At 38.9% G+C, this 27,918-nt stretch overlaps 2 protein-coding genes across 2 annotated transcripts; one reads left to right on the forward strand and one right to left on the reverse strand.

The window, feature by feature from the left end:
- The first annotated feature begins 1,614 nt into the window (after nt 1-1,614).
- LOC130073415 (uncharacterized) lies at nt 1,615-5,816 on the forward strand. Its single transcript, XM_056238814.1, has 3 exons — nt 1,615-2,014; nt 4,455-4,621; nt 4,784-5,816. Exons 1-3 carry the CDS (start codon nt 1,709-1,711, stop codon nt 5,679-5,681), a joined length of 1,371 nt encoding a protein of 456 aa, XP_056094789.1. The 5' UTR covers nt 1,615-1,708; the 3' UTR covers nt 5,682-5,816.
- Nucleotides 5,817-16,694: 10,878 nt separating this feature from the next.
- On the reverse strand, nt 16,695-17,975 carry LOC130073405 (uncharacterized). Its single transcript, XM_056238802.1, has 2 exons — nt 16,968-17,975; nt 16,695-16,858 (listed from the first exon to the last, which is right to left on the reverse strand). The coding sequence occupies exons 1-2, from the start codon at nt 17,827-17,829 to the stop codon at nt 16,695-16,697; spliced, it is 1,026 nt and encodes a 341-aa protein (XP_056094777.1). The 5' UTR covers nt 17,830-17,975.
- Nucleotides 17,976-27,918: the final 9,943 nt, after the last annotated feature.

Here is a 27,918-nt window from a genome sequence, read left to right on the forward strand (position 1 = left end):
GCCACTGGTTTTCTTGACACCACAACTCTAACGTTACTTCTCTCCTCTGCCCATTGTTCCTCCCCCGATCTCCCCCTGACTTCTATCTCGCCTAGTAGGCTCATAATTATAGGCCTGTGGGCCATCATAGACGTGTTCGTCAACATCGGAGAACTAGGTTTCGTCGTTCGAATCCATTGTAACCTGAGCTTGAATTTGACGCGACTCCCTCGCCGATCGTCACTTCCGGTTAGTGCTTCGTAGACGCGGGAGTTATTTTATCACAATTTTTCTCAAAATATCGTTAATGGCTAAATATATATTACTCCAGTTCAGAAAATCTAGTTGTTTTATCATCAACATACACTATGCTATATAGAGGTGTCCAACCTGCATGTTTCTCTTTAAGAGCTGCCACGCAACGAAACTAGGAATATGACCGGGTTTGGTTTGAAATGTGCTGGGGACAGAGACGCATTCGGAAGGGCATTTTCAAAAGTGCTGGGTACAATGAAGCATTCATTCTTTTTTCTCTTTCGCGAAGGTCACGTTTTCAAAGACAATTTCCTGTAGCTTACTGATGTAAATAAATAAAATGTATACAAAGATGTGATGTCCGACCAAAAATGTTATGGTACTTTGGGTTTAATTGGTCGTATATGAGATCTAATATATGTTGTTGTCAGTATGGTGAACTTTAACGTGAATAAATACACAGATTCGCCTATACTCTGTATGTGCATGTAACAATGGAGCACTCTCTGCTGGACAAACTACGTAATTACACAATTTACACAGTTTATCTGTGTTTATGTTCTGTAAAGAAAAAAAGGTTCATATCGGCAGCATATCTGTGTCATGACTCATATAAGCCGATACCGATATATCTGCGACAGGCTCATGTCGGCCGATAAAATTGGCAGACCGATAAATCGGTCGGGCTCTACTTGAAATGCAATGTAAGTCACTTTGGATAAAAGCGTCTGCTAAATGCATAAATGTAAATACCTAGGGTTGTGTTTGTTTTCTTCTAAGAGGGTTGAAAATAAGCAGATCTAGCGGTTTTTAAGGCCTTTCTGTACTCAAAAATCATGCTCTCTCTCCACGAAATGCGAAAAACCTCTAGTTCAGTTTTCTTCCAGTTGTGCTCCATTTTCCAATACTAAGTGCTAGTTCTCAGGAAAATGAGATTAGACTAAGCGCTGTTAGTTTATAGTACTAACTACAATGTTAGTGTGTTACTCATTTGCTCCTGTGTAGTTATTCATTAATGACAGAATAATATTTTAAAGTGTTACCACCTGTAGAATTAAAGGACATCAGGCATGTTTTACTGTAATGTTTAGATGATATATTGTGCCATTTGAATAAATATGTTTAATTTTCTCTTTTCACAGTTCCTGCTCTAATAATGGAGGCAGCAGAACTTTTATGTGATTCGCTCTTCTGCTGGCTGGAGAACCGAAAGGAATGTGCAAAAAAGCTGTTGGAACTGGCGCATGAGCTGGAAGATGTTCATCGGCGCTACAATGTTAGTCAGACAACGGCAATCACCACATCTGTGATCACTTTAACTGGAGCACTGGTTGCCTCTTGCGTTACAGGTCCGATCGGCCTTCTAATGCTGGTCACAACACTAGGCTCTCTAGGTGTCTCTGCCGTCAGCACCACTTTCACAGCGAAGGATGCGGTTGTTTCCAGAAGTATCTTTAATAAAGCTACTGAATTAATGAAAGAAGATGAGAAGGTTGGGACGAGCATTCAGGAGCAACTGCGAGATCTGAAGGCCAGGTGTGGAGAAACACTGAAGGACGAGTGTGGAGGAGCGCCGCTCGGGGCTCATGCTGATGAGCTGGACTGTGAGGTCGTCACTCGACTCATGGGGGCTCTGGCCAGAAGGAGAGATACTCCCGTACCCCTAGACTTCCTCAGAGGATTCAACAAGGCCACGTTCTTTCGTCACTTAACACCAGGTGGACTGGATCCAGCCGAGGCCTCGGACTTTATTTGCAAAGCTATGAGCCTAGGATCAAGGGTATCGGCTTTCTTTTCTCAAACATTACATTCCCACCTTTCCGGGTCACTTTGACCTGGAATTTTTATGATTCAATGAAAATGTTATGGATTCAAGGAGTTTTGTGGTTGAAATTTAAAAAAGTAACAAATCCTTCTCTCACAGGTCAATTTGACTCACTTTGAAATGAATCGAATGCGAGGAATAGGGTGACCACAGACGTCACGAAAAATTGTGTGCACTGTGTGGAACAAAACACTTCAGCCTAATGTCTGATGTCGGGTTACACAAAGCAAATTATCTAATAAGACTAATTATCTTTAGTTTTCTTATTCAAAGGTTAGTTGTAATAATAATTTTGGCATAAGGCTTATTAGCGGTAGGCTATAGGTCTGATTTATACACTGTTACAACAGTTTTTACAATGACATTTGAGTTCATGATTTTAATGTTCTTGTTTTTTGTGACTAATTTCAGACTGTTGATTTTTGAACAAAAAATATGTTTGTTTCAGGTTTGAAATTATTATTTCATTATCTTTTATTATAGGCTATGTAGTCTAATATCACATGATATGATATCCCTCTGTCGTCATCCGAACACCGTCCCGAATTTCAGCCAATCTCATCTGGTCACCCTAGCTAGGAATGCTTCAGGACACATAGAAAACCCTAAAAACGCTTAAATTCAAACAAAAAATGCTAAACTTTGGTAAAACTTTACCAAAAATGGTTTTATATTTTCTACATGTGTATCTGAATGCACGTTATGAATGAATGAATGAATGAATGAATGAATGAATGAATGAATGAATGAATGAATTTATGTGTGACTTGTGCAATAAATAAAATAAACTTTAGGACCCATCGGAACAGCTCATTTGCTCCATATAGATCTATAAGGCCGTCTAGAGCAGCGTTTCCCAGCCGGGGTGCATCTGGCGAGAGCAGGAGTGCTGTGTAAAAACGGCTTCAAACATTTTAAAATTGCTAAAATGTACATAAAAATTTATTTATTATGTACCCAATACCAATCAATTACAGAATGCTTAATAACAACAAATAATGCACACAAATCTATTAAAAAATGCAAAGCGTAAGTTTTTGCCGTTGAATTGCAAGGGTTGCACATGATTTCATTCCCGTGCTCCATTCCCAGTGCGTACACACTTAAAGCTGCGTCTTTTTCATGGCTTGTTGCGCTTACGGTCAAATCAAACGAAAATATTGTCACACACGTTCGTCTTGTTGCGTATTGCCGTGTAACACATCAGTTATGCCCGTGCTGTCCAACAGTAACGCATGCGATCAAATAAACATTTAACGCAATTAAGGCAGCGTCTGTTTTTCTGTCATCCTTCGGCTAGCGTTACATTATATGATCACATTCTTCTTCCTGCAAATGCTTTTAAACCATTCAAACGCGACATGACAAAAGAGAACGTGCTGTCTATGAATGACCTGCTACACACACACACACACAGGACGCACAGAAAGACGCGCACACAATACATTTCTTTTTCACGCTTTAACGAATAACAACACATCATTTTGCCAAAATGTCCGTTTTGTTGAGTATCCTCATAAGAGCAGTCTTAAATGAGTTAAATAAAGTCTTAAATGAACATAAAGAGTTGTATGAAAAAGGGCACAGTTAAATATGATATTTAATATGGGCTTATGTGAAGATTGTTTTAAGTTCACTTAAATTAAAAGTTGTTATATTTTTGGAGCCTAATATATGTTAAAATTGATAGCTTTCAATTATACTGTAGCCTAATGTTTAATAGCGATAATTAATGTTAAAATTTGGAGGGGAAAAAATTCATTGAAGACATCAGTAGCAGTACTGGTATCAGTGACACTGGTCTTCATCAAAACATGCCATTAAACATTTAATAAAATATACTGTCTTTATGTTGTTTCTACATTAATTTGGAGATTAACTGTGAAATTAATTTATTACATTATAAAATATATTAAAAACCCCAATATAAAAACACAAATACACTGAGTGAGCAAACATTTAGGTGAGATTTGCAGTGGTAATTGCATTGCATCCAATGAAAGTCTAGGAATCAGTCATTTCTTCTGAAGAGATCACTTTAAATGATGGCATATATTTAAGTAAGGCTTTAATTCAAATATAAACGTGCTCAAACATTGCAAATCTCACCTAAATGTTTGCTCACTCAGTGTATTTGTGTTTGTGCAAAAAAAAAAATGCATTGAAAAATAGAAAAAATGTTATCAAAATTAAATTAAATAAGCTTTCTGGACAAAAAAAAAAAAAATTAAGTATAATTTCAGGGCTTCGGGTCATTTTGACCCGCAAGGGAAAGATGTATTACAAAACGCGAGGAACATTTCAAAGTTGAAATTCTCTTGAAGTGTATCTTCAAATATGCATTGCCCTTATACAGTGTTAAACAGTGATTTTGGGATTGTGACTTTCTTTCTAGGAACAGGGTGTGATTAGTTTAGGAGTCTCTCTGTGCGACCTGATTGGCGAGTGTGAAAATCCATCAAAAAGAAATCAGGTCCCGGATACCTGCAAGTTCTTACGGGATTCTGCCAGGGAAATACAGGAAGGCCAACAAAAGCTAAAGGAACAGCTGGATGCAATGAAGTATGATATTTTATTTTTAATATCAACTAATTGATCTGTCTTGGCCAAAGCCAAAATGTTTTGTATTTTGTATCTGATTGTACAGTACTGCAATATTGTAAATGCAAACAATAATGAATGTCTGAAGGAAACTGACTCGCTGTACAACTTTTCTCATTACAGCGAAATCATACAAAAATTGTTCAGAATGAAGAGGATCATCAAGGACTTGGGGGGATATTCTCTCAGCATGACTGAAAATGGACAGAGAATAATGGCGTATATCATGGGAACATGTACAGACAACAGAGTTGTCTCCTGGCTTCAGGTATTATCTAATCAGACTGAATTTGTGAATCTTCTACGATATTTCCTGGAGAGGTTGGATCACATTCTTCCAGATTTGAGTTTGCCTAGCGGAGGTCACATACACATTGTGTTTGTGGGTCATGGCAGTATTGTCGACCAGTTTATGCCGTCAGCTGTACTGGTGCCCACACCTAACATCATAGACACCATTCTCTACTCTCCGTGGAACTGTGCCATTGACGCCAACGCTGCATATGCAATCGCTCAGGGGAGCATTCGAGTGACAGACAGAGAGTTTTACAACAACAGCAAAACGGCTTACTATGAGCCGATCCCTTTGCCAGATCGCTGGAACAGCATGCGAGCATCTCTCCACAACATCCCAGGGATCCTTCTAGCCCCACTGACCCCTGAAGAAGGAGCATGGGCCCTTTTTCACCAGTTTTGGATGAACAGAAGCATGGAAATAGAAGACCGTGTTATTATCCCATATCTTGTCCCACAATGTTTGGTAAATGCATTCGGAAAGATCCCCCTATACATGTTCATATTTGCGACATCATTTTTACTCATGCTGTCTAATAAAACAGCTACTGTGCACCTGGCGGCTTGTTTGGTTCGAGACGGAAGTACACCAAGGCCAGTCGAGTGGCGAACACAGTACGCCTACACAAGTGATGGAACCTGGATGTCTGTGAACATGGATAACAGGAACATGAACACTGACTTATACAGAGCCTTACGATCATTGTTTGACCGGAACCGTAGATAAATCAGCTGAACGGCCTCTGGGTCGGTCCTGATGTGTACAGTGGGGCCAAAAAGTATTTAGTCAGCCACTGATTGTGCAAGTTCTCCTACTTAGAATGATGAGAGAGGCCTGTCATTTTCATCATAGGTACACTTCAACTATACTATACTTCAAATATTTTTTTACCCACTGTAGTGAATACAGGGCTGGAGAGCGACCCTCAGCGGAGCAGTTTAATGACCAAAACCAGACCATTTATTCATGTTTAAAAGAACTTATATAAAAGAAGTGACAGTTCAGGTCTTTCTATACCATATTATGACATGTTTCAACATCAACATGAAGATAAATAACAAATTACATACAGAGTATTGTGCAATTCCAACAGTAACATTATGAAAAAAAAAAGAATATCCAATTCAATTCACATTTATTTGCATCAGCTTTAAAGAAATTGCATGCGTCTGCATTACAGTTTAGAGTGATCTGTTATCAGAGGTGGCTGTGTTATGGAGTGTTGTGTTACAAATGTATTAAATGTTTAATTTAAGTTCCAATACAATAGTATATAAGCTGAGAAAGTTTATTCGACTAAATTTAGCATTTGAGGTTTAAATGGTGATTTCAGAGTTTCCAGCAAGAGATTCCTGCCAGACCTGTTTCAACCCTCTGGGCTTCTTCATGCAAAAATGCACTGAAACGTTTATGTTTTGAATTTTGAATGTTTTTTTTGCTTCACCGGAGGGGGATGAAACTTGGTGACTTTTGTTATATTACCTATAGCCCCTTTCACACAGAGATTCCGGAAAATTCACGGATAATGTGATCCGGCATTTGTCCCGGGATTGTTTGATTTCGGTTCATTCACACTGCTAGTGATTTGCCGGGATATGTGAGTGCGTTCACACACAACCCGTAAAAATCCCGGGAAGACACATGACGTCAGGATGAGACGTATAACGTACGCGTCGAAAACATGTACACGCGCATACCGTTCCACAAAGCTGGTAAACGATCTCAGCTTCAGCGCGGATAGTGAGGAGCTCCTGGTCTCTGCTTCGTTCCAGTTTGCAGACATTTGTTCGTCCTTTCTTTGTTGATGACGAACACAAACTTTCTTCTAAGAGCAACAGAGTCGCGCGATGGCACGAGCGTCATCACTATGACACACCCCTTACGGCATTGGTCCTGGCTTTTGTTCACACAGCGCGCGTTCCGGGACTGATTCCGGCAATGTTACTAGGTCCCCAACCCGGGATCGATGCCGGTATCAATCCCGGGTCGTGTTTGCGTTCACACAGAAGGCGTTCTGGCAATTTCCCGGCAATTTCCCGGGATCAACGCGCTGTGTGAAAGGGGCTTAAGTGAACACACAGAAAAATAAAGGAGATGATTCAGATATGTTAAAGGGTCGGGAAAAAAAAAAGAGTCACACTTAGCTTCCTCCGGGTCAAAAATGACCGACCATATAATGGGAAATACGAAAAAATAGGAAAACTCAGAGAAGCTTTTGGTGGTACAAACTACAAATCAGCCACTGTGCAGAAACAAAGTGCACAGCAATGAAGGGGTGACACTCTAAAACATCAAGAGGGACAATACACACACACAACAAACAAATTTGGCTCCAAACTATATAAAAACTATATAACCATAACTCCAAAACTGTAGCAAGGAGAGTCAAAAGGTAGGTATCGTTTGAAAGAACTCTTTTTAAATTAAAAAAATATATATATAAATTAGATTACATTTGGACACTGTCCTGCCGAAAAACTGCTGATAAAAGACAAAATATATCTAATTTTTATTATGATTTTGCACATCTTTCTTATTTGTCATGGAATGACTCAGGAAGGAAATAGTAGGAGGAAAATTCTTTCATAGTGAAGTCCCCCTACATGTGAGCTGCATCTGGATAAAAAAAATTGGATAAAGGAATCAAAAGTTACAGCATTTGAAACAGAGATAGCCTTTTTGTACAGTCTTTGATTTTTTTTTTCTATTTTGATGTGAAATGTTGCATTCATTGAAAATATATATATATATTAATTCTAATGGAAAAAAAGCTCATGAAAAGTATATAATTAATGCAAAGAATCATAAAAATCTTTAAAAATTCTAAATAATAATAAAAATTTATTATTGAACAAAAATATATTTTATTGGTTTTTCTGGGGGGAAAAAAAGTTAAATTTTAAAGCTTCGTACGTTTTTTCACATTTGTTAAGTCGCTATGGATAAAAGCGTCTGCTAAATGAATAAATGAAAGGAAGCCAAGTGTAACATTAATGAAGAGGCCCAGAGGGTTAAGTTAAATGAGTCAGATTACTGAGACTCTCACCTTTTGTCTATAATGGCTCTTGGAGCCTGAGCCCCAGTCGTTGAATAGTTAGGCTGATTGGATTAGCATCTATGCATGTGAATAACGAGCCGACTCCTATACTTCGTTTACATGCTTTGTTCAACCTCAATATAAATCACTCCCCCTAAATGTATATAAAGTGCAAGGAAATTGCACAGCGAGTTGTCAATAAAGAGATACTTCTGCTTGAAACATATCCCAACGTCTCCTGGTCTCTGCTTTGACGAAGGAAAAGTTTCAGGAGTTATAGATTTCAGAAATGTTTAAAAAATAAAATTTTGGCTTTCCAATACAAACAGTCTCTGGGAAACTCAAGGAAATGTAAAAAGTGTTAAAATCATCGCACTGTCCCCTAAATGTGTTAATACAGACAAACAAAGAAGTTTTATGTTAAAAGCTGTAATGCAGAACAACAATACGCAGCTCTCATATTTCCTCATACACACTTCCACAACTCTCCTCATTAACCCTGTAAATGCTGATGCTAAAGAAAACAGCAAATCACCCTGGTGAAAAATAAATATGTTAAGTATATTAAATCTTAGCATACTTGAGCATACTTAAAGGGGTCATATAATGCCATTTTTGTACAAGCTAATATGATTCTTTAGGGTCTAAATTAAAACTTTGTAATATACTTTAATTAAAAATTCTCATTAGTATTGTAAGAAAACACTTATTTTACCTGGTCAAAAACAGCTCTGTTTTCAGCACGCCGTTTCAGTGCATATGACTTTAAATGATCATGAGCTTTGCTGACTCCGCCCCTCTGTTCTGTGCGTACACCGTTTGTAACACAATAACCACGCGTTGTTCATTATAAACGTGGGATTATGAATTTTATTGAGAACGTTGTACATAGAAAACATGCCGTAATGTACCCTGAGTGTAAACCGATGCATTCATCGTGAAGCGTGCAGCTGGCGATTTGCAAAGATTATATAAATATTAATATAAAGATTAATAAAATGTTACACTCACTTTAGTTCTTCTGAAGGTTCAGCAGGAACACGAATAGGTTCCGATCCTTTATTCAGGTGCAGCTTCTCAGCAAAACCAGCTTTACACTGATCCTTGTTTATAAAGCAGTCCACTGAGAAATGATTCGGCAAACATGAGAGCATTGACGTTGCTCGTGGGGAATATTCCCTTCGAAAACAAACTCAGCCACTGCGTCTTCAGCGGTTCGGATTTAGGAACATTAAAATGACTGTGTTCGTTATTGCACCCAAGAACAGAACACCACAATCGCTTAGAGCCATTCTGCTCATAGACAGTGCTCCAGCGTATCAACAATGACCGCGCCGGTCCACGCAGACTATGATTGACAGGACGAGCGAGGGCAGGTCTGTGTTGAATCACTGCTGTCAATCAACAATCGCGGGAGGGGCGTCCGTTTTATTGACGTCACAAAAACGAACGGCTCAATTTGAGGCAGGGGAAAACATATAAGGAGATTAAAACAAAAACACTGGATGGATTTTTATCATTATATGATGGTTGTGTACAGGCACTGCCAACACACATTTCAGTACAATCAACTTGTAAAAGTGCATGTACCATTATATGACCCCTTTAAAGCCAGACTAATCATCAGTATACTTCAAGTTTGTTAATGATTATTAAACTTGAAGCATGCTATTTTGTACTTAATATATTTTAGTTGTAATTTAATTGTAAAAAAGCACAATTTGAAGTGTACTTAGTGTACTTTTACGTGCTAAAGTGGAACCACTTCAATATACTTGAAGTATATGGCTGTATGTACTAATATACATGCTTGATTAATAAGCATTAAGTGTACCATATCTGTGTTAGAAGTACATTTAAAATGCACTTTGAATGTCGTACAAATATACAAGCATTATACTACAGATCACACACATTTCTCACAACATACAAGCAGTCAACTATGTGTATCTGCTAGTTAAAAATGTATTAGTAACTTACAATATTGCTCTAAGCTTGTGCATGTGACAGTGATTCAAGGACATATGTCAGTCGGCATCTCACGTCAAGTTCATAAAGAGCTTTAATTCAGTCCATTTTACAATCTGATTTTGGCCGCCTCTCAGTTTCTCAGATGGGTCAAACCAAAGATATTACCTCAGAAGTTCAAGTAAATGAACTAGAAATCCGCGCTCATTCAAGGGTGTGCATCTATTGCATGGACGGAGAGAAAGCACTGAAATCATCAGACATCCATTAGTGCATGTGAGGGAAACAACTGGAAATACAGCGCTGGTCGTTCTCTCCATACTCAACAACGACGGAATCCGACGGCGTGCATGGGCGAAGGTATAATACATGTTTTAAATTGTATGAAATAATCCCGGAAAAAGCACAAACACAGCTGAGGGTGACGCTAACAGACAGCAGACAAACGACTAGCAGTGAAAGCGGCGGCAATGCACCTGTCACTCAAGTGGCCACGCCCTTAATTATGCAGAACTTTAAGGCTTAATATAATTTAAACAGATGAGTTGTAAAAAAATGTACCCCCCTCACAGTCGTCATGAAGGGCAAAATTAGCGACATAGACCAAAACCACTATTTGCTCCAGGCTGTAAACATGTTTTTTTCTGCTGTGAAGTTGGGCATTTTAACATGCGGGAGATACAGATTTGACTCGCTTCTGCAGCCTGCCTCAAGCGGCCACTCGATGAATTGCAGTTTAATTCACTTCCGTGTTGGTTTCAAGAGAGAGACGGGGAGGTTGCCGCTTGGGTGCGAGGCGAGCTCATTATCATAAGAACCAATCACAACCATTCAACGGCTCTGGAACCAATCAGGACTCACGTGTAAGTAGTATGCTATTGTTTGAATTTAAACAAGTACAAACTTTTTTATCATCTCTGGAAAATGTATCTGATCAAATTCAAATAATATGATGTTGAAATCCTTGTGGGAATTTAAACGTAGCATGCAGTGGACAACATCCTTTTAAGAAGCCCTTTACAAGTAAAAGTGAACATCAGTAATTTTAGGTATGCTTAATACATTACAAGTTGGTACATTGTATATATATATATATAAATACATTTTTGGAGTACTTTGTGTAAGAACATAGCAAAATTATTAAAGGGGGGGTGAAATGCTGTTTCATGCATAGTGAGATTTTTACACTGTTAAAGAGTTGGATTCCCATGCTAAACATGGACAAAGTTTCAAAAATGAAGTTGTAAGTTTGATGGAGTAATTCTGTTCCAAAAAATACTCCTTCCGGTTTGTCACAAGTTTCGAAAAGTTTTTTTCGAATACGGGCCTGTCTGACGTCAGAGTGGCCGGAATTTCCTTATACGGGTCTTAAGGGCACTTCTCCCGGAAGGGCGCGCGCGCAGCTGTAGCCTAGTGCGTGCGAGAGTACGCCTATACCCATCAGAGCGCTGGAATAAAAAAAAATGCCACCAAAAAAGTGTGTTTTTGGTTGCCAGGGCAAAACAACACTGCACACATTTCCAAAGAACCCAGCGTTAAGGGACCTGTGGATGGATTTTGTTTTTCCAGAGCAGCAACGGAGTTGTGCAAGTGTTTTTGTTTGTTCCCTTCATTTCGACGGTAATAGTTTTATAAACTGCGATCCCAGTTCAACGCCGGATTTGCAGATCGCCTAATACTTAAAGATGGAGCAGTCCCAACGATAAAGGTTCACGGTCGTGCGTTGGAACCGCAGGCGGTGAGTAAAACTGCTTCAGATGTCTGTGAGTTGTAACTATCGGCGTGTAACGTTAAGCACAGCAAGTAAACAACATGATCACATACAGTTAATGTATCTATGGAGCATGCGATGTATGTATGGTGTGTGTGTTTAAATACATTTGTTTAGCTGGCCACTGTAGGTGTCAGTTTGTTTATTGTAAAAATAAATCATGTCCTCATAAACCACGAGTCTGTCTGTTTACAACACACTAATGTTGTAAAACTCGCGCATGACATGGTGTTCTAAGACACTGCGCTCTTCAATCTCAGCCTCAGGATCTGATTCTGGATCAAAAATGTATGGCTGAATCTGATTGTTAGCCATGGTTTATTTTCGGATGTCACTCACAGCTTCCAGACGCTCCCAACGCAAAAGCTTCGTGCGCTCGTGTCGTGATTATTTAACTCCGCCCACACGGTACGCCTCCACCCGCTCGGGTTTTTCCGGAAAGACTCGGTACAGCCTATCTTTCTTTTATAAATATAATAAAACTAAAGACTTTTTGGAGATATGAAGGATGCAATACTACTCTATAGGTACTCAAGATTAACATGAGATTGAGTGAAACTGAGTGTTTCACCCCCCCTTTAAGCTTTTAGTGGGTTTAAAATATATGAACTTTATAAACACGTATGCCTACTACGATATATTTAAAAAATGTAAGCATTTATAATTTTAATATATATATTAAAATGATAAATGCATACATTTTTTAAATACGCGCACCTCCTCAAAAATGTAACTACACGTTGCGACGACGCGGACCGCAAAATCGGTGATTGGTCAGCTTGGTAGCATCGCATTTCCTCCTACACATTTCCGCACGTACCTTCTCACGCATTTCCACACGTACCATCTCCTCCGACGTCTTCTCTCATTTCTGCCTCCAACTCCAACATGATCCGCTCTCTTTCAGTCGCTATGGGCTATATGCACGCATGAGTTCCGCATTTGACGCAAAGATGATCGTCCATTTCCGATTGTGGAGATTAAAGCGGAGGAAAACCGAGGAAAACGGGATTATGGCAGAGTCTTCAAAATTTACCGTCCTCCCATCTTTGAAACGAAACGTTCATACATTTAAATGTAATTTTATATATAGTTATGTTTATTTAATATAATTTTAAAAAGAAGCATAAACACAACGAGGGGTGTCTGTTTTATCTGTTTTTGTGACTAACGTTTCTTTAGTATAACCATGGAGTATAAAATTCAATATAAATTCTCGGTATTGCATTGGACTCTAAGATCGGCATCCTTACACCTTATCGAGCATCCTTACACCTTCACCGGAAATACCGCCGAGCATAAAGCCCATTGCTTGTAGTAACCTAGCTGCAACTCGAGGAATCTAAACAGTGGAACATTAAAACCCTCCGCCGCCAACTAGCGTTTCGGAGCAGTACTGCAGAGCAACCAAGACCTGAACGCAGAAGTATAAATGCTCACAATGGCGTCGCCGTGCGTAGCCAATGCCGTACACTACGGCGTACCCTCGACGCAGAAGTATAAATTGGCCTTAAGTGTGCAATGCTTCAAAACCGCAAAAAGAGACTCTCAAAATCCGAATGAATCAAATGAGATTGACTCAGAAAAGAAAAAAAATTTATTCACAGAAATTTCTCTATTTGTACAAATTGCTGCACCTTCATTAAATTCAAAATTTTGCGCACACAAGTTGAAAGGCATTTGGTTGTGGATAGTAAAACATACATGGAACACTTTCATGAATAAATTGTGCATGCATTTATTAATCAATTTGAATTCATCTCATAAATGAATGGCGCGGAAATTGAAGATGCTTTCAGATTATAAAGAGCTCAGAAAGAAACTTCTCCAATAAACGTCTGCAACCACACAACATGCACAAGGTGTGTCAACAACACACACAAGCCAACCTAGCTTTAAAAGCAGCCTTTCTCATTCCACACCATGTGTTTACACCATAGACTGTAAAAAGATATGGACGTAGTATCCGTGACGTCACCCATAGGTTTCTGTAGAGTGTTTTTGAAGCCTAAAGTGGGCGGGGCCGGCCGTCGCCATCTTGGCAGCGCGTCACCTCTCGTCACTACCGGATAAAATAAAATGGGCAAAGAGGCGGGACGTGGGTGGAGCTGAGGTGCTAATGCTATATGCTACTGCCCTCACGCTGAATTGAAAAAGTAAAGCCAATGGTTAAAGTTCATGTTTTTGCCCTTCGAAATATTATAATATTTAAGACGTAACTAAAAGTCAAGTCAAGTCAAGTCACATTTATTTATATAGCGCTTTTTACAATACAGATTGTATCAAAGCAGCTTCACAGTGATAACATGAAAGTAGTACAACACAGATCAATAATATTGTTGAATATTAAATATATTAAATATCCCCAACTAAGCAAGCCAAAAGCAAGGCGACAGTGGCAAGGAACCAAAACTCCATCAGATTGGATGGAGAAAAAAAACCTTGGGAGAACCCAGGCTAGTCAGGGGCCAGTTCTCCTCTGGCTAACAATCATAGGGTTTCAAAGAAGCTTTACAGTAAGTGCATATCAGAGAGTACCTGGAAAAATACATTTAGTTAATCATGTAATATTAAGGGGATAACATATCGCCGGCGTTGAGTCGTCTCTTCACAGGCGTTGAGTCGTCTCTTCACAGGCGTTGGTCTTCTCATCACAGGCGTTGGTCTTCTCATCACAGGCGTTGGTCTTCTCATCACAGGCGTTGGTCTTCTCATCACAGGCGTTGGTCTTCTCATCACAGGCGTTTGGGCATCCGAAATCCCCGTGAGAGGCAGGATACAAAACTGGAGCTGACGAACGCCATTTTTCTCAGGACAAGCGTCCCGAGATAACAGCAGAAAGGCAGATGGGAAATAATTAGCATAGCTGATGTTCATAATGATTTCCATTACACGGGAGTAGGTGTTAGAAAACCACAATCTCACAAACTCTCCGCAACCCAAACTCTCCGCAACCCAACCCCAACCCAACCATACGCGCCGACCCGTTTGTCTAAAAGGCTGTCGAGCCCCACTGGTGCGTTAAGCAGTTTCAGTGGCAAACGGTTCCGTAGGCATAGCAGAGGACTAAAAGGTAAGCATTATGTGAATGCTTGACTAAAGAGATGCGTCTTTAGTCTAGTTTTAAACTGGGACAGCGAGTCAGAGCATCGGACCGTATCGGGAAGGCTATTCCAAAGTTTAGGAGCTAAATGTGAGAACGCCCTCCCTCCTTTAGTGGACTTAGATATCCTAGGAATGACCAGAAGCCTCGAATTTAGTGATCTTAAAGAGCGCGATGGATTGTAGGGCGATAGAAGGTCCGTTAGATACACAGGAGCTAAACCATTTAGGGCTTTATAGGTCAGTAGTAGTACTTTGTAATTGATACGGAACTTGATAGGTAACCAGTGCAGAGATGATAAAATCGGTGTTATATGATCATATTTTCTTGACCTAGTAAGAACTCTAGCGGCTGCATTTTGCACTAACTGTAGCTTGTTTATTGAGGATGCAGGACAACCAGCTAATAAAGCATTACAGTAATCTAGTCTCGAGGTCATGAATGCATGAACTAACTTTTCTGCATCAGAGACTGATAGCATGTTACGTAGCTTAGCAATGTTTCTAAGGTGGAAAAAGGCTGTTCTTGTAACATATGAAATATGATTTTCGAAAGACAAGTTGCGGTCTAGTATAACACCCAGGTCTTTTACTGTAGTGGAAAAAGTAACAGTACGAGTAAAAAGTACGATTAAAAATCGTATCCTCTATTGAAATCAGTGGAGGGTTAAACCCGGACACAGTATTCCTTCATGAGTCATGACTTAAGCGCATAGTTGAAAAAAATACCATGGAAGTGAAAGTTGTCACTAAACTGTTTGGTTACAAACATTAGTGAAAAAAATATCTTTATGGTTAGCAGAACAAATTAATGTATACAACTTGAGAGTACAAGACAGATTTTCATTTTCATCTCATTAAAGATAAATAGCAAGCATCCTAACTTAAAATGTGCTAAAATTGTTTCAGGATGACTTCAGGATGAATTTGAATGTTTTCTATGAGTGTAGAAATAACAATGTGCAAGATCATAACTGCAGCAGCTCCCTTCCATAACGACCAAATAAAAAATAAGTGCAATTAGTAACCATTACTGCCAGGTCAGGCACAAAAAGAGTAGAGGGATGCTTTTGTACAGGAAATTTCCTACAAATGCATATCCAATAAAGATGCAATAATCACTGTGCATGCCTTTCTATCATGTCTTCTGAAAACCCTGACACATTCAGAACGTGTGCACTGCCACAAATAGTTAGCAAATCTGGGCTTACATGTTTTCATGCTATAATCTTTTTCTAGTGAATTTATTTATTTAAACCAAATGTACAGGGACATATTTGTATACTGTGTAACTGAAGTAATGTTAAAAAACAAATAAAAAATACTCAATAAATTATGCCAGAGTATTGCTGTAAACAACTTCAGCTTTTGATTATAGAGCAAATCTTCAAAATCAAACAACGGAAAAACACTTCCCAGCAAAAGTCATGTTTTAGAACACAAATTAGTTCAATAAAAATTTTTTAAAAAAATAATCCTAATCACATCACAAGGTAATAAAAATGATTTAAGGAACAAAGCGCTGCACTGAAGTACACAAGTAGTACACTGAAGTCGGACTGTCTCGTTCTTCAGAGAAATGTCAATCCTCTGAAAGACCTGAATCTGTGGGGACACAAACAGTTATAATTAAAACCCAAACCAAAAGAAGAGCAGAAACAGCAACAAGCCTTAACCAAATACTCAGTTTGGGTGACAGACAATTACATCACATTTATTGGAGTTAATTATAAAAATGATTGTCCTTTGGTGCACTTCATCATTGATGAATGATAAACACAGAAGATAAAGTCTACCTCTACTATAAAAGACAACAGAGCTTATATATACCTGTTACTCTCCCCAGTCAAATGCAGCAATTTTAGAATTCTAGTGTGGCTCCCAGTTCTACAGGGTAACTGATGTTCAATATATAGTAAAGAGAGAACATCAGATACAGGGCTTCTGTAAAACTCAAGAGATGGTCATTTACAATCATCTGGTCTACTGCTACCATGTACACACTGGCTGTCAGTGGGTTCTCTCCTTTGAACAAACACAAAATCAGTAAGACATAATATTTAACAGAATGTGAGTTCTGGTCCCCTGAAACCAGGAATTATTGTGTTGCAAGATCATAGTAAATAATACCCACCACACACCACTATACATGGTGTTGCTGGAAGCTGTTCTGAGCATATATCACTTGGAACAGAGGTGTCTTCTACCATCACAAGAAAGTGGTCTTGGTCATTTTTGAAATGGGTTAGCAGCAACATCACTGCCCCACAAACATGATCCCCTCCAGCTCTATACTTTGTGAGGATTCTCCCTGCTCTGCTTGCTCTTTCTGTGCACTGAAATTGAAAGTAGTCCACTATTCTTCTGAACTTACTGGAAGCAGATTCTTCAAAGCTGTTGTTTATGTCAATGCCAGTGAGCTCTTTAAAGTGTGCTTTCATTCCTGCTGGCTGAAAAAGATATGGCCACTCATCAAGTAAATCTTTGGTTTCCTTTCCAGATTGGATGTTGTTTCTTTGAGAGGTGTAAGTAGAAGTCATTAAGTCATAGATTGACTTTACATCACTTTCATTATTTTGAAACATTACTAGCAACTTCTCTTTTTTTTTCTGCTGCAATTCAGATGTTTCTCCAACTAGCAGTTGTGGATCAGAATTTATACAACCATATAACAATTTTCGTTTCGTTGTTGATACTTCTAGAGTACCACAAAGTGGTGTGCTAATAGCTTTTGCTCTTTTAACATTGTCAATTCTACACACCAGTTGTTTGAGGAGAGAATCATATCCACTTCCTACAACCTGGGAATTAATCTCATCTCTGAAAGACTTTGGGTATGCAATCACCATTTGTCGGGCTATTTCTGATACATGTTTTTTTGCTGGACATTTGCTGACTTCCAGAATCTCAGAAGCAACAATGCGGACCCACTGTCTTCTCTCAGAGCAACTTGGCCTTTCGCCATTTTGCAACTTTTCCATAAAACTTGCTGGCATTTTTTGCCATGGAACATCAAAACTATAATGCCAGTCATGGTCATAAAACGAAGTTTCACAGCTACTGTCACCTAGAAGATAAACCAATGTCCACAGGTTACAGGATGAACACTTCTCATGCACCTGGATTACCAGGTAATCACCACAGTGGCACATGTACGGATCACAATGTATGCAATTTCCAAAATCAACATTTTGAAGCCCCGTACCATCAAACTAAACTAAGTCAAAATTTTAAGAGGATCAATAAATCAATAAATGTACAATAAATCTGCAGATTTGTATACAAATACACATATACATATACAAACCCAATTCCAAAAAAGTTGGGACACTGTAGAAATTGTGAGTAAAAAAGAAAGAGAAGAATTTACAAAACTCATAAACTTGTATTTTATTCACAATAGAATATAGATAACATATCAAATGTTGAAAGTGAGATATTTTGAAATGTCATGCCAAATATTGGCTCATTTTGGATTTCATGAGAGATACACATTCCAAAAAAAGTTGGGACAAGGCCATGTTTACCACTGTGTGGCATCCCCTCTTCTTTTTATAACAGTCTGCAAACATCTGGGGACTGAGGAGAAGTTGCTCAAGTTTAGAAATAGGAATGTTGTCCCATTCTTGTCTAATAAAGGCTTCTTGTTGCTCAACTGTCTTAGGTCTTCTTTGTCGCATCTTCCTCTTTACGATGTGCCAAATGTTTTCTATGGGTGAAAGATCTGGACTGCCGGCTGGCCATTTCAGTACCCGGATCCTCCTTCTACGCAGCCATGATGTTGTAATTGATGCAGTATGTGGTCTGGTTTTGTCATGTTGGAAAATGCAAGGTCTTTCCTGAAAGAGACAACGTCTGGATGGGAGCATATGTTGTTCTTGAACTTGGATATACCATTCAGCATTGATGGTGCCTTTCCAGATGTGTAATCTACCCATGCCACACACACTCATGCAACCCCATACCATCAGAGATGCAGGCTTCTGAACTGAGCGCTGATAACAACTTAGGTTGTCCTTGTGCTCTTTAGTCCGGATGACATGGTGTCCCAGTTTTCCAAAAAGAACTTCAAATTTTGATTCGTCTGCTCACAGAACAGTTTTCCACTTTGCCATAGTCCATTTTAAATGAGCCATGGCCCAGAGAAAACGCCTGAATCTGAATTCTCTGAATCTTTGGATGATATTATGCACTGTAGATGATGATAACTTCAAACTCTTTGCAATTTTTCTCTGAGAAACTTCTTTCTGATATTGCTCCACTATTTTCGCCGCAGCATTGGGGGAATTGGTGATCCTCTGCCCATCTTGACTTCTGAGAGACACTGCCACTCTGAGAGGCTCTTTTTATACCCAATCATGTTGCCAATTGACCTAATAAGTTGCAAATTGGTCCTGCAGCTGTTCCTTTAACTTTTCTGGCCTCTTATTGCTACCTGTCCCAACTTTTTTGGAATGTGTATCTCTTATGAAATCCAAAATGAGACAATATTTGGCATGACATTTCAAAATATCTCACTTTCAACATTTAACATGTTATCTATATTCTATTGTGAATAAAATATACGTTTATGAGATTTGTAAATTATTCTATTCCTTTTTTACTCACAATTTCAAGAGTGTGTCCCAACTTTTTTGGAATCTGGTTTGTACATATAAATACATCGAATCTGTGAACTGTACATTTTAAACGTGTGCTAAAGGCATGCTCACATTGCAAATTCTCTGTATATGAATTACAAGAATTAACAAATTACATGTTTTGCTTTCAAAATGTTTGAGGATTATTTAATGCTGTATCAGTGTTTTACTCACGTCTTCCACTTGAAGAGCTGGATGGTGAAATTGAGCATCCAGGAGCAGGTGAACCTAATCCATCAGAAATGTATTCAGCAGACAAATCATTGGCAATGTTTTGCAGAGTGGAGGCAATTTCTACATGGCATAAACAAAAAACTGCTTTAAAAACCATACTGCAGAAACAAGAAACACATTGACATACTGTAATACAAGGAGTACAGCTAACAAAGTACAGAATGAAAGAGACTGGGGTGTTGTTTTTCCAGTTCATCCAATTTTATGCATGTACACAAGTCAACATTTAAAGTGGATCAAACTTTTCAGTTGTCTTAAAACCAATACCTGTTCTTGTGAAGTTAATGAACTTTTTGATCCGCTTCAAATGTTGACTAGTAGATGTAAAAAGAACCATTTATTTGAAAACTTACTTGGGATTTGGGCTATTAGTTTTCTTGCTTCAATCGGTTTTAGAAAGCCACCTAGATCATCTTCTTTCAAAAACTGAAGGTCATCTATGGTCTCCACACCTAGGCGGTTCAAACCCTCTATGGCTAGCTTTGAAGTTATAGGGTTTAGGAACACATTGTCAATAAAAATTAAAAATGCATCCATTTCTGTTGGGAGAGGACAGTTTATCCTTTTTACAGATGAACAACGCTGTGCTTCAGAGTAATGACCTTCAGTCCCATAAAACTGTACTCATTTAAGGGATAATAATCCAGACATTCCTCAGCGTTTACACAAATTAATTCCTTTGTCGCAGACAAAATCTCATAAAGTCCATAATCATGCAAATACACTGAGGGGCGGGGAGTCACAAGGAAAGTCACCTCATCATCTTTCACGAAAATCAGCTCAATCTGTCCAAACTGTAGAATAGAATACTCCTCTTCACATTTAAGGCAAATTAAGTTTCCTTTCCTGTACAGGGTACCCTTGTATTCTACCCGTGTTGAAACAAAGTCTGGTCCATTAAGCAAGCTTGTCTCAACAGCTTTGCTCACAGCATCACTGTACAAATGAGGAGAGTATGTGGCCAAGTCAACACTTTTAAGCTTTGGTGAAAAAAATGACCGTGAGTGAAGATATGCTTGAAGAAGTTGATGGTTGTGTGACAATGTCTTGCATACATTTTTGAAGTTCTGTGTTCTTCTCACACTTCTTTTAAAGTAGGAATGTTTGCTTTCAAATCTCAATGACCATAAACGAATTAAAGGTCCAAGACTTAAAATGAGTGACGTATAGTGAAGCATGTAATGATGTTTTGGTTTCAAATTTTCACCAGGAAACAGCTCCTTTCTTGTTTCCAGATATTCTGGTATTAAGACATTGAGATATGCAATCTGTGCAGTGGTAATCTTGGGAGCACACACTAACTCAACCAGTTCTTTCAACTTAACAGTCAGTTGCCATATGGGTCTTGTGACTCTACTCTGTCTCCAATTATGATAGGAAGAAATCTGAGGAGACACCAGTTCTCAGCTGCTTGACCACCTAACTTTCTGCCTTTTTTACATATCTGGGAGGGGGCAGAACCAGCATCAGAATCCAGATATTTGAATTGTGCAAGTCTCCTGTTCAGCTATGAAAACCACTTCCTTTTTACAAAGTATTCCAAGAAAATGGCAAGATCAATAGCTACAACGCCTTCAAACAAGTCGTGGCCAATGCATGGGGGAAGGCCAGGCTGAGCAACGTGAAAATAGTTGAGAGAGTTGAAAATGGAGTCAAACTTCAACCCATTTACAACATTTTCTTCGGTCGTCCTTAGAGTTTCCACTGCCGCCTTATAGGACTCAACTGTGCGATTGGGAAAGTCTACACACACATTCTGAAGTTCACTGCGAGATACCAAGCAATACCTACAGCAATGCTTGGCAGTACTGAAGTTCTGTGAGTAACCACCGATGCAGTGGGACCCCAAATTATCACCGAAAATAGCCACTATTGTTGCACGTACTATGTCACCTGAAGATGTCACAAATCCATGCTCTTCAAGTTCTTTGACATCTCCCAACAACTTAGAAAAAATCTTGGTTTGACCAAAATAGTTAAAGTCTCTCTCATAATACAAAAGTGATAACTGAATGTTATCAATGCATGATCTGTAAAATTGCTCAAAGTTGCCAAGTGTAAAATACACTCCAATCATTTTGTGTCTTTTTTTAGCTGACCCAAGGGGATTCACAATCTCAAAGGCATCCTGGTACAAGATAAGTTGGATTGTAATCTCAGGCTGCTTAAACAAGTCATTGGATTTGAATACAGAGCCATCACAGATGTCAGAGAACACAGAAGAGTGTACATGCTGATGTTTGGCACACTGCTCCCACACCACTGGGTCTATTAACATGGTTTTTAAAGTGTTCTTCAATGGAATATACTGTGCGTAACGTTGGATTCGGTTTTCATCTCGACCGAGACACATACTTTGTGGATGCACGTACGAAAACTTTTTCTGATAATACTGTCTTCTTTGGTATTCTGTGGAAAGTAATGAATTACAAGCTGAATGTAAATCTTGGCCTTGCAAAGTCTGCACCACAGATTCAATATCACATTGTGAAAGGGCCGTTTTTGACTTGAGTATTTCCCTGAACATCTTGTGTGTACTGATGACAGATATAATTTAAACCACTGAATTCCTCCACAATCATCTGAATGGTTGACGATGGCACCAGGTATTTGGCTTGTAGCTGCATATAAAACAGGCAGAGATTTTTCATGTACAATGACTTTGCGTTACATTTCGTCAGTGAGTCTGTGAATTCACTTTCATCAACCTCATCCTCAGTAACATCAAATGCTGAAGAAGGTTGCTGAGATAAAGTATCCATAATCCGTAATTGTGCAAATGTAGAAGTCCTGTGCTTTCGTGAAACATGGACAGTGAAACTTGATCTTAAACTGAAGTTTTTGTCACATTTTTCAAAAGGACAACACACCACCTCTCCCTTGGCTAAATGTGACCTGAGATGAGAAAGGACATTGTTCATGTCTGTAAATTGTGGTTGACAGTCTGTATTGTTGCAAACAAACGTGCCCGTCGAATCATCAAAACGAGTATGTGGTCTTTTGTGATGGCGAGAAACATGAGCTTTGAGAGCATTGTATTTTAAGAATTTACATTTGCATTCTGGGAAGCAACATGGAAATTGAGCATTTGCTTCATGTCTGTGTAAGATTTGATGATCAACAAATCCCTTAACTGTCTTCAGAGAGCAATCACAAAATTTGCACAAATACATCATCATCCATATGGTTAAAGGTAACACACCTCATAAGATGAAATCCGTTGTCCATGCATATGGGTGTTTTTAAATGATTGTGAAAGCAAAGTTCTAAAACGACAACAACACAATTCTGAAACCTATTTAGTCCTTTTTAATGCAACTTGCATTAAACATTAAGAATAATTAAAAACGTTTGTGATTAGCCATTGTAATTGTATTCACCTGTTGCCAATTAACTTTTAAATTACGTTGGATGATACGTCAACCGAATTTTTTTAAGCACTTACCATTCACCACTCGACATCGAGGTCCATGATTGTTTTGTTGTCATTCTGTTATATATTGCATTCATACAGCAGAGTATGTTCCCTAAACAGTCACGTTTACACACAAAGCTACTGCCTACTTAACAAAGTCACTACTTACGATTTTTGAAAACAAACTGACGCCTGTAATTCAGTATTCCAGCGAACCCAACTCCGCTCCGTCTTTTAGCTTATTTGCCATGTCAATGAGCACGTTTCCCGACCACAACAAAAACACAGATTTTTTCCTTGAGGCATTTTTACGCTGTTTTGGAGCCATGATGTGCCACCTGCAGTTAACAGGCTGCTGCTTTGTCTCTTGGCTGATGCCGTTGGGCCGAGGGCAATGATTGAGAAGCAGTTTGACCAATGGCGTGCGTGAAGGCGGGACTTAACAAGAAAGGTCAAAACAGTGCAGAAACGCACACCAAAAAATGTCTTCCATAGAAAGCAAAAGGGGAAATTTCCTGCGACATTGTGAGGTAATCATACTGGGTAAATATGCTGTCATGTAAAATTAATATAAAATTGTAATCAACAAGTGTTACTGTATTTACGTTGTTTCTGCTGTTGCAGTGCACCCTTGGCCTTGTCAGTGGGTGAGGTCACATCACCCCAGATAGCATGTATAATCGGCCCGAGCTCGGCTGCCCCGCGGCGCCTGCGGCTCAGACGCGGCATCGGCGTGTGTTAACCGGGCCGAGTGTGGCCCGCAGCTCGCTCTGGCACATGCATTTTTGTTACGGCTGTAAAGCACTGGGCCGATTCATGTTCACCATAACTGGTAACCCGGCTCTGCCTGTATGATCTGGACCACTTCTGGAAATGACTCAGATTAAATCAATGATGGTTTTAATGAAGCAATAATTAACATAAAAATTATTTTAAAATTGACGTAAATTCCTGACCGTATCTGATGCTTGTCCAAAACAAAATATTAATATTTTTTGCAGTAATAATAATAATAATAGTGTCGTTTTACACAGAGCATTCTTTAATATTTATAACCATAGCAAAAATATTTAGTTGTCATGAAGATCATTCTTTACTTTATGTATTTTAAACATGCATGCGCGCTAGGTGACATCACTCGCACAGCAGTCATGGTGATCGCAGTCGCGGCATTGGCTGAGTAGTGGCAACCGCAATTAGACAAAGTCACTTTATTTTATTGCCTATTTCAAATATTTACCACCATTGACAGCGGTCGACGGCTGTAAACTCTGGGCGCTCGGTCGGCTCAGACCCGTTTACCAGTATGAAGCCGATGTCAACGGTTAGTGACTGCAGCAAGCGCCAGCACGCATGCTCAGCTCATCACTGGAGTGACGTGTGCACAACTTTGGGTGAAATAAAACTCCACGCCTGGTCTGGAATCATCCCTTCTCGATTCTGCGCCATTACGGTGAACTTGAGGTAAGTCTTGTGTTCAATTTCAAGCATCAACATTTCACGCCGAGCATAGGTTCAATCGAGTTCCCTTAACTTCTTATATTAACTCTACATTTCGAACTGTTGCTGATTAAATGTTGATTATTATCGATCCGTTTAAACTTTGTTCGTGGTCCTTTGACATGCTTCCCTCCAGATGAAACGAAAAAAGAAAGAATTCAGAATTCAGTTAAGAATTATTAATTAGGACAATAATTGTTTATCATGTCTAAGTAGTGCAAGTTAGGTTAATATGAAAGTGGCTCTGATTTTTATGGCGCGAACGAAGCTAACATTGACTAACGTTAGCTGGGCTGTTAGCTCTTCTTTGCAGCCAGAATTAGTACATTAGACGCCATTTTTATTGAATGCAATTTACGTGAATAATATTTCAGGCACAGTCTTTGATCTGTGGAAGAAAATAAAGTGGAACAAAATTTTAGCTGGATTAAGGCCCACCGCACAGACTGGCAACAAACATTGTCAAAAAGTATACACATTTTGATCCTGTAAGAAAATGTTTATTTTACTTATGTAAATTGTAATAGAGGAATGATGTGAGACTTTGGTATAAGTCATGCTGAAAGCTGGGTCATTGTCTGTTGCTGAGTGAGATCGGGTCTCTTATTATGAAAATGAACTGAGGACTCTTATAGAGGAGCAGTATAGCGCCGGCGCCCTCGCAGTATGATTACTCTGACACGTTTGCTCCTGTTTTTACAGGTATGATAACAACTTAATATGCAGACGAGTCCTGTAATTCCGATGTATGTTCATGCTGCAAATATTTTGTGTATTAATGTTCTGGGTTGTGAAGATATTGAATATGTGCAGACCGTCCGCCATTTTGTGAACGCTGTGACATGACGTGGTCGTGAAATGCATTTAATGGCCTTTTGCGCGGGGCCTGTAACAGATGCACTTTCGACATTTAACAATATCGAGAAGAAAGTCGTGTCTGAAAGCTGCAATCTTTTACTTGTATTGGTTAAAATGAATGGGCAATATCTCATGTTTTTCCGTGGGTGCTCGAATTTGTCGGTGGCTGTTGGCTTATTTTTTCATAACATGTTTGCTGGCGTTTGTCTGTGCGGTGTGAATTGGCCTATAGTTGTAGTTTTATGGTGCAAACTGAAGTAACGTATGCACTATAGTAACATTTAACCTGTCCTTCCAGAAAAATGCAGAGTTTTTTTTTGTGATTTGTTGCGGGCAAAAATCCTTAATTATGCGGCACGTTTTCTTAAAAAATGCGACGGAATATTTATGCAATTGCATGCGATGAAAAAAAGTGATTCCCCAAACACCCTGTTCTCACTTAATCTCCCTTAATGTAAAGAGTAATTTCTTATTACTTCCTATGCTAAGCAAGCATACTACATCACAGAAAGTGCTGGGAATATTTATTTCAGTTTTATTTCAGACCTTAATAAACACATGGCTCAAACTTACAAAACATTGATGAATCAAACATGTTCTGTAGCTTTACAAAAGGAATATGCTAACGTTACAACTTATGTAAAAATGAATAAAATGTATATATAAAAGTTTGCTTTCTGTTTTACAGAGTTAGCTATACAAAACAGACATCTGTTAAAATAAGTGCTTCCAATGCACAACGTGCAATATCTTACTGTAATGTAAATTTACATGTCTTGTAACATATTTGTGGCTTTTTTATTTTAGAACACCCCACAAGTACATGACACACAGAACAGGTCTTCTCGAGAGGCTGTGCCTACAGGTAGGAATTCTACAGTGATCTTTCTCGGTTTACTCTGACATATCTACATATAATGTTTTGCTACTAATCTGCTATGCCTGCTTTTTCTTGTCTTACAGCAATTGCCAAGGAGATCCTCATTCAGCTCGATTCTATCAGAGCAGCAGTTGCTCATCCTGGTGCATTTCCAAAAAATCTCCAGCAGTCAAGCAGTTCCAGACTTCACGCCAGACCCAACACATTTTGGGCTCCCGCCACTTTCAACTATTGAGGAGCTACAATGTTTGGAGGAGACATTAAAGAATCCAGAGGAGAGGAAAAATCTGGTGAGTTAATTTATACATTAATCAGATCATTCCTAAAAGTCAGTCCCCACTCTCACTCATGCTATATTCCTTAAATAACTAACAGGGTTCTCGCGGGGCCTTAAAAGCATTGAATTTATTAATTTGGAAATAATACCTTAAAAAGACTTTAAAAGGTCTTGAATTTTGATGTTTGTTTCTTAAAAATTGTGCTGTATGTAACATCTCCGTATTGTATTTTTCCTCAAAAGTTTCATTTGTCAACCATCATCGTTCTCAGCCACTCCCTCTGTTCGCTGATTGGTCCTACAAAAAATTGATTTCTGGAAACCTAAGAATATACAGCAGTCCCAGACGTAGTACTGAAGGAAAATGAAATTAAGCGGAAGTGCGTAGGAGGGCGCAGCCAGGCTAATTTCCCATGCCTGACAGCGCTGGTCAATGGATTGATCTCTATGAAGTGAAACATCAGATACCATATGTAATTTGAGTAAAAAAATAAAATAAATAAAAATAAGATATTGTTTGATAAGTGCTGATTGAAGTCCGTGAAATCCAAAAAAGTAGTGCTTTACGTCCTTGAAAGTCCTGGAATTTCATAATGACAGAGTCTGTACGAACCCGTCAAATATAAATCACCTTATAATGGGAAGGTTAATTTGTCATTTTTCAGATCAGGTCACATCAGGTGCTCCTAAATGTTTGACTGTGCTCCTAAACTTTTTAAATTAAAAAGAAATGTAAGTGTAGAGGAGAGCCTTGCATCCAAATTAAGTTTTGGTGGTTGCAGAGTAACATCACATGGTCATGCTGCCCTCTTCTATCTTGTGTTTTTCTCAGATGCAGTCCGCCGGAATGCCCTGACCAAAGACTCTACAGAAAAGGAAATAGAGCTCCTCATCACCAGGTGGCTGCAGCCTCTGATAGGGATGGTGGCCGAAGCCAGAGGGCGAACAGGCAGACAACATAGACCTCAAAAACGCAGTGGGATTAAATGTTTTAAAGTTACAAATTTGATATTGGAAATTAGTATTTTGAACTCCTTGATTTTACATTAATGCTGTGATATTTCAATATCTGTTATTAATGTGTGTGTGCCCTTGTTTATATTACATGGGGACCAAATGTCCCCACAAGTATAGTAAAACCTGAGATCACCTACATTGTGGGGACCAGCCAGTGGTCCCCATGAGGAAAACAGCTTTTAAATCATACTAAGTAATGTTTTTTGAAAATGTAAAAATGCAGAATGTCTCCTGTGATGGGTTGGTTTAGGGGTAGGGTTAGTG

This window comes from Rhinichthys klamathensis, unplaced genomic scaffold (assembly GCF_029890125.1).
Source record: "Rhinichthys klamathensis goyatoka isolate OS25496 unplaced genomic scaffold, OSU_Roscu_1.1 h1tg000545l_1, whole genome shotgun sequence".
In the NCBI taxonomy this organism is placed as follows: Eukaryota; Metazoa; Chordata; class Actinopteri; order Cypriniformes; family Leuciscidae; genus Rhinichthys; species Rhinichthys klamathensis.

Excerpts from the sequence above, each read along its gene's own strand:
- LOC130073415 (XM_056238814.1), top strand. The coding sequence starts at position 1,709 with ATGAAAGAAGATGAGAAGGTTGGGACGAGCATTCAGGAGCAACTGCGA. Across the intron at positions 2,015-4,454 it reads CTATGAGCCTAGGATCAAGG|GAACAGGGTGTGATTAGTTT; the intron begins GTATCGGCTTTC and ends CTTTCTTTCTAG. Across the intron at positions 4,622-4,783 it reads GAACAGCTGGATGCAATGAA|CGAAATCATACAAAAATTGT; the intron begins GTATGATATTTT and ends TTCTCATTACAG.
- LOC130073405 (XM_056238802.1), bottom strand. The coding sequence starts at position 17,829 with ATGCCAGCAAGTTTTATGGAAAAGTTGCAAAATGGCGAAAGGCCAAGT. Across the intron at positions 16,859-16,967 it reads ACCATGTATAGTGGTGTGTG|GAGAGAACCCACTGACAGCC; the intron begins GTGGGTATTATT and ends GTTTGTTCAAAG.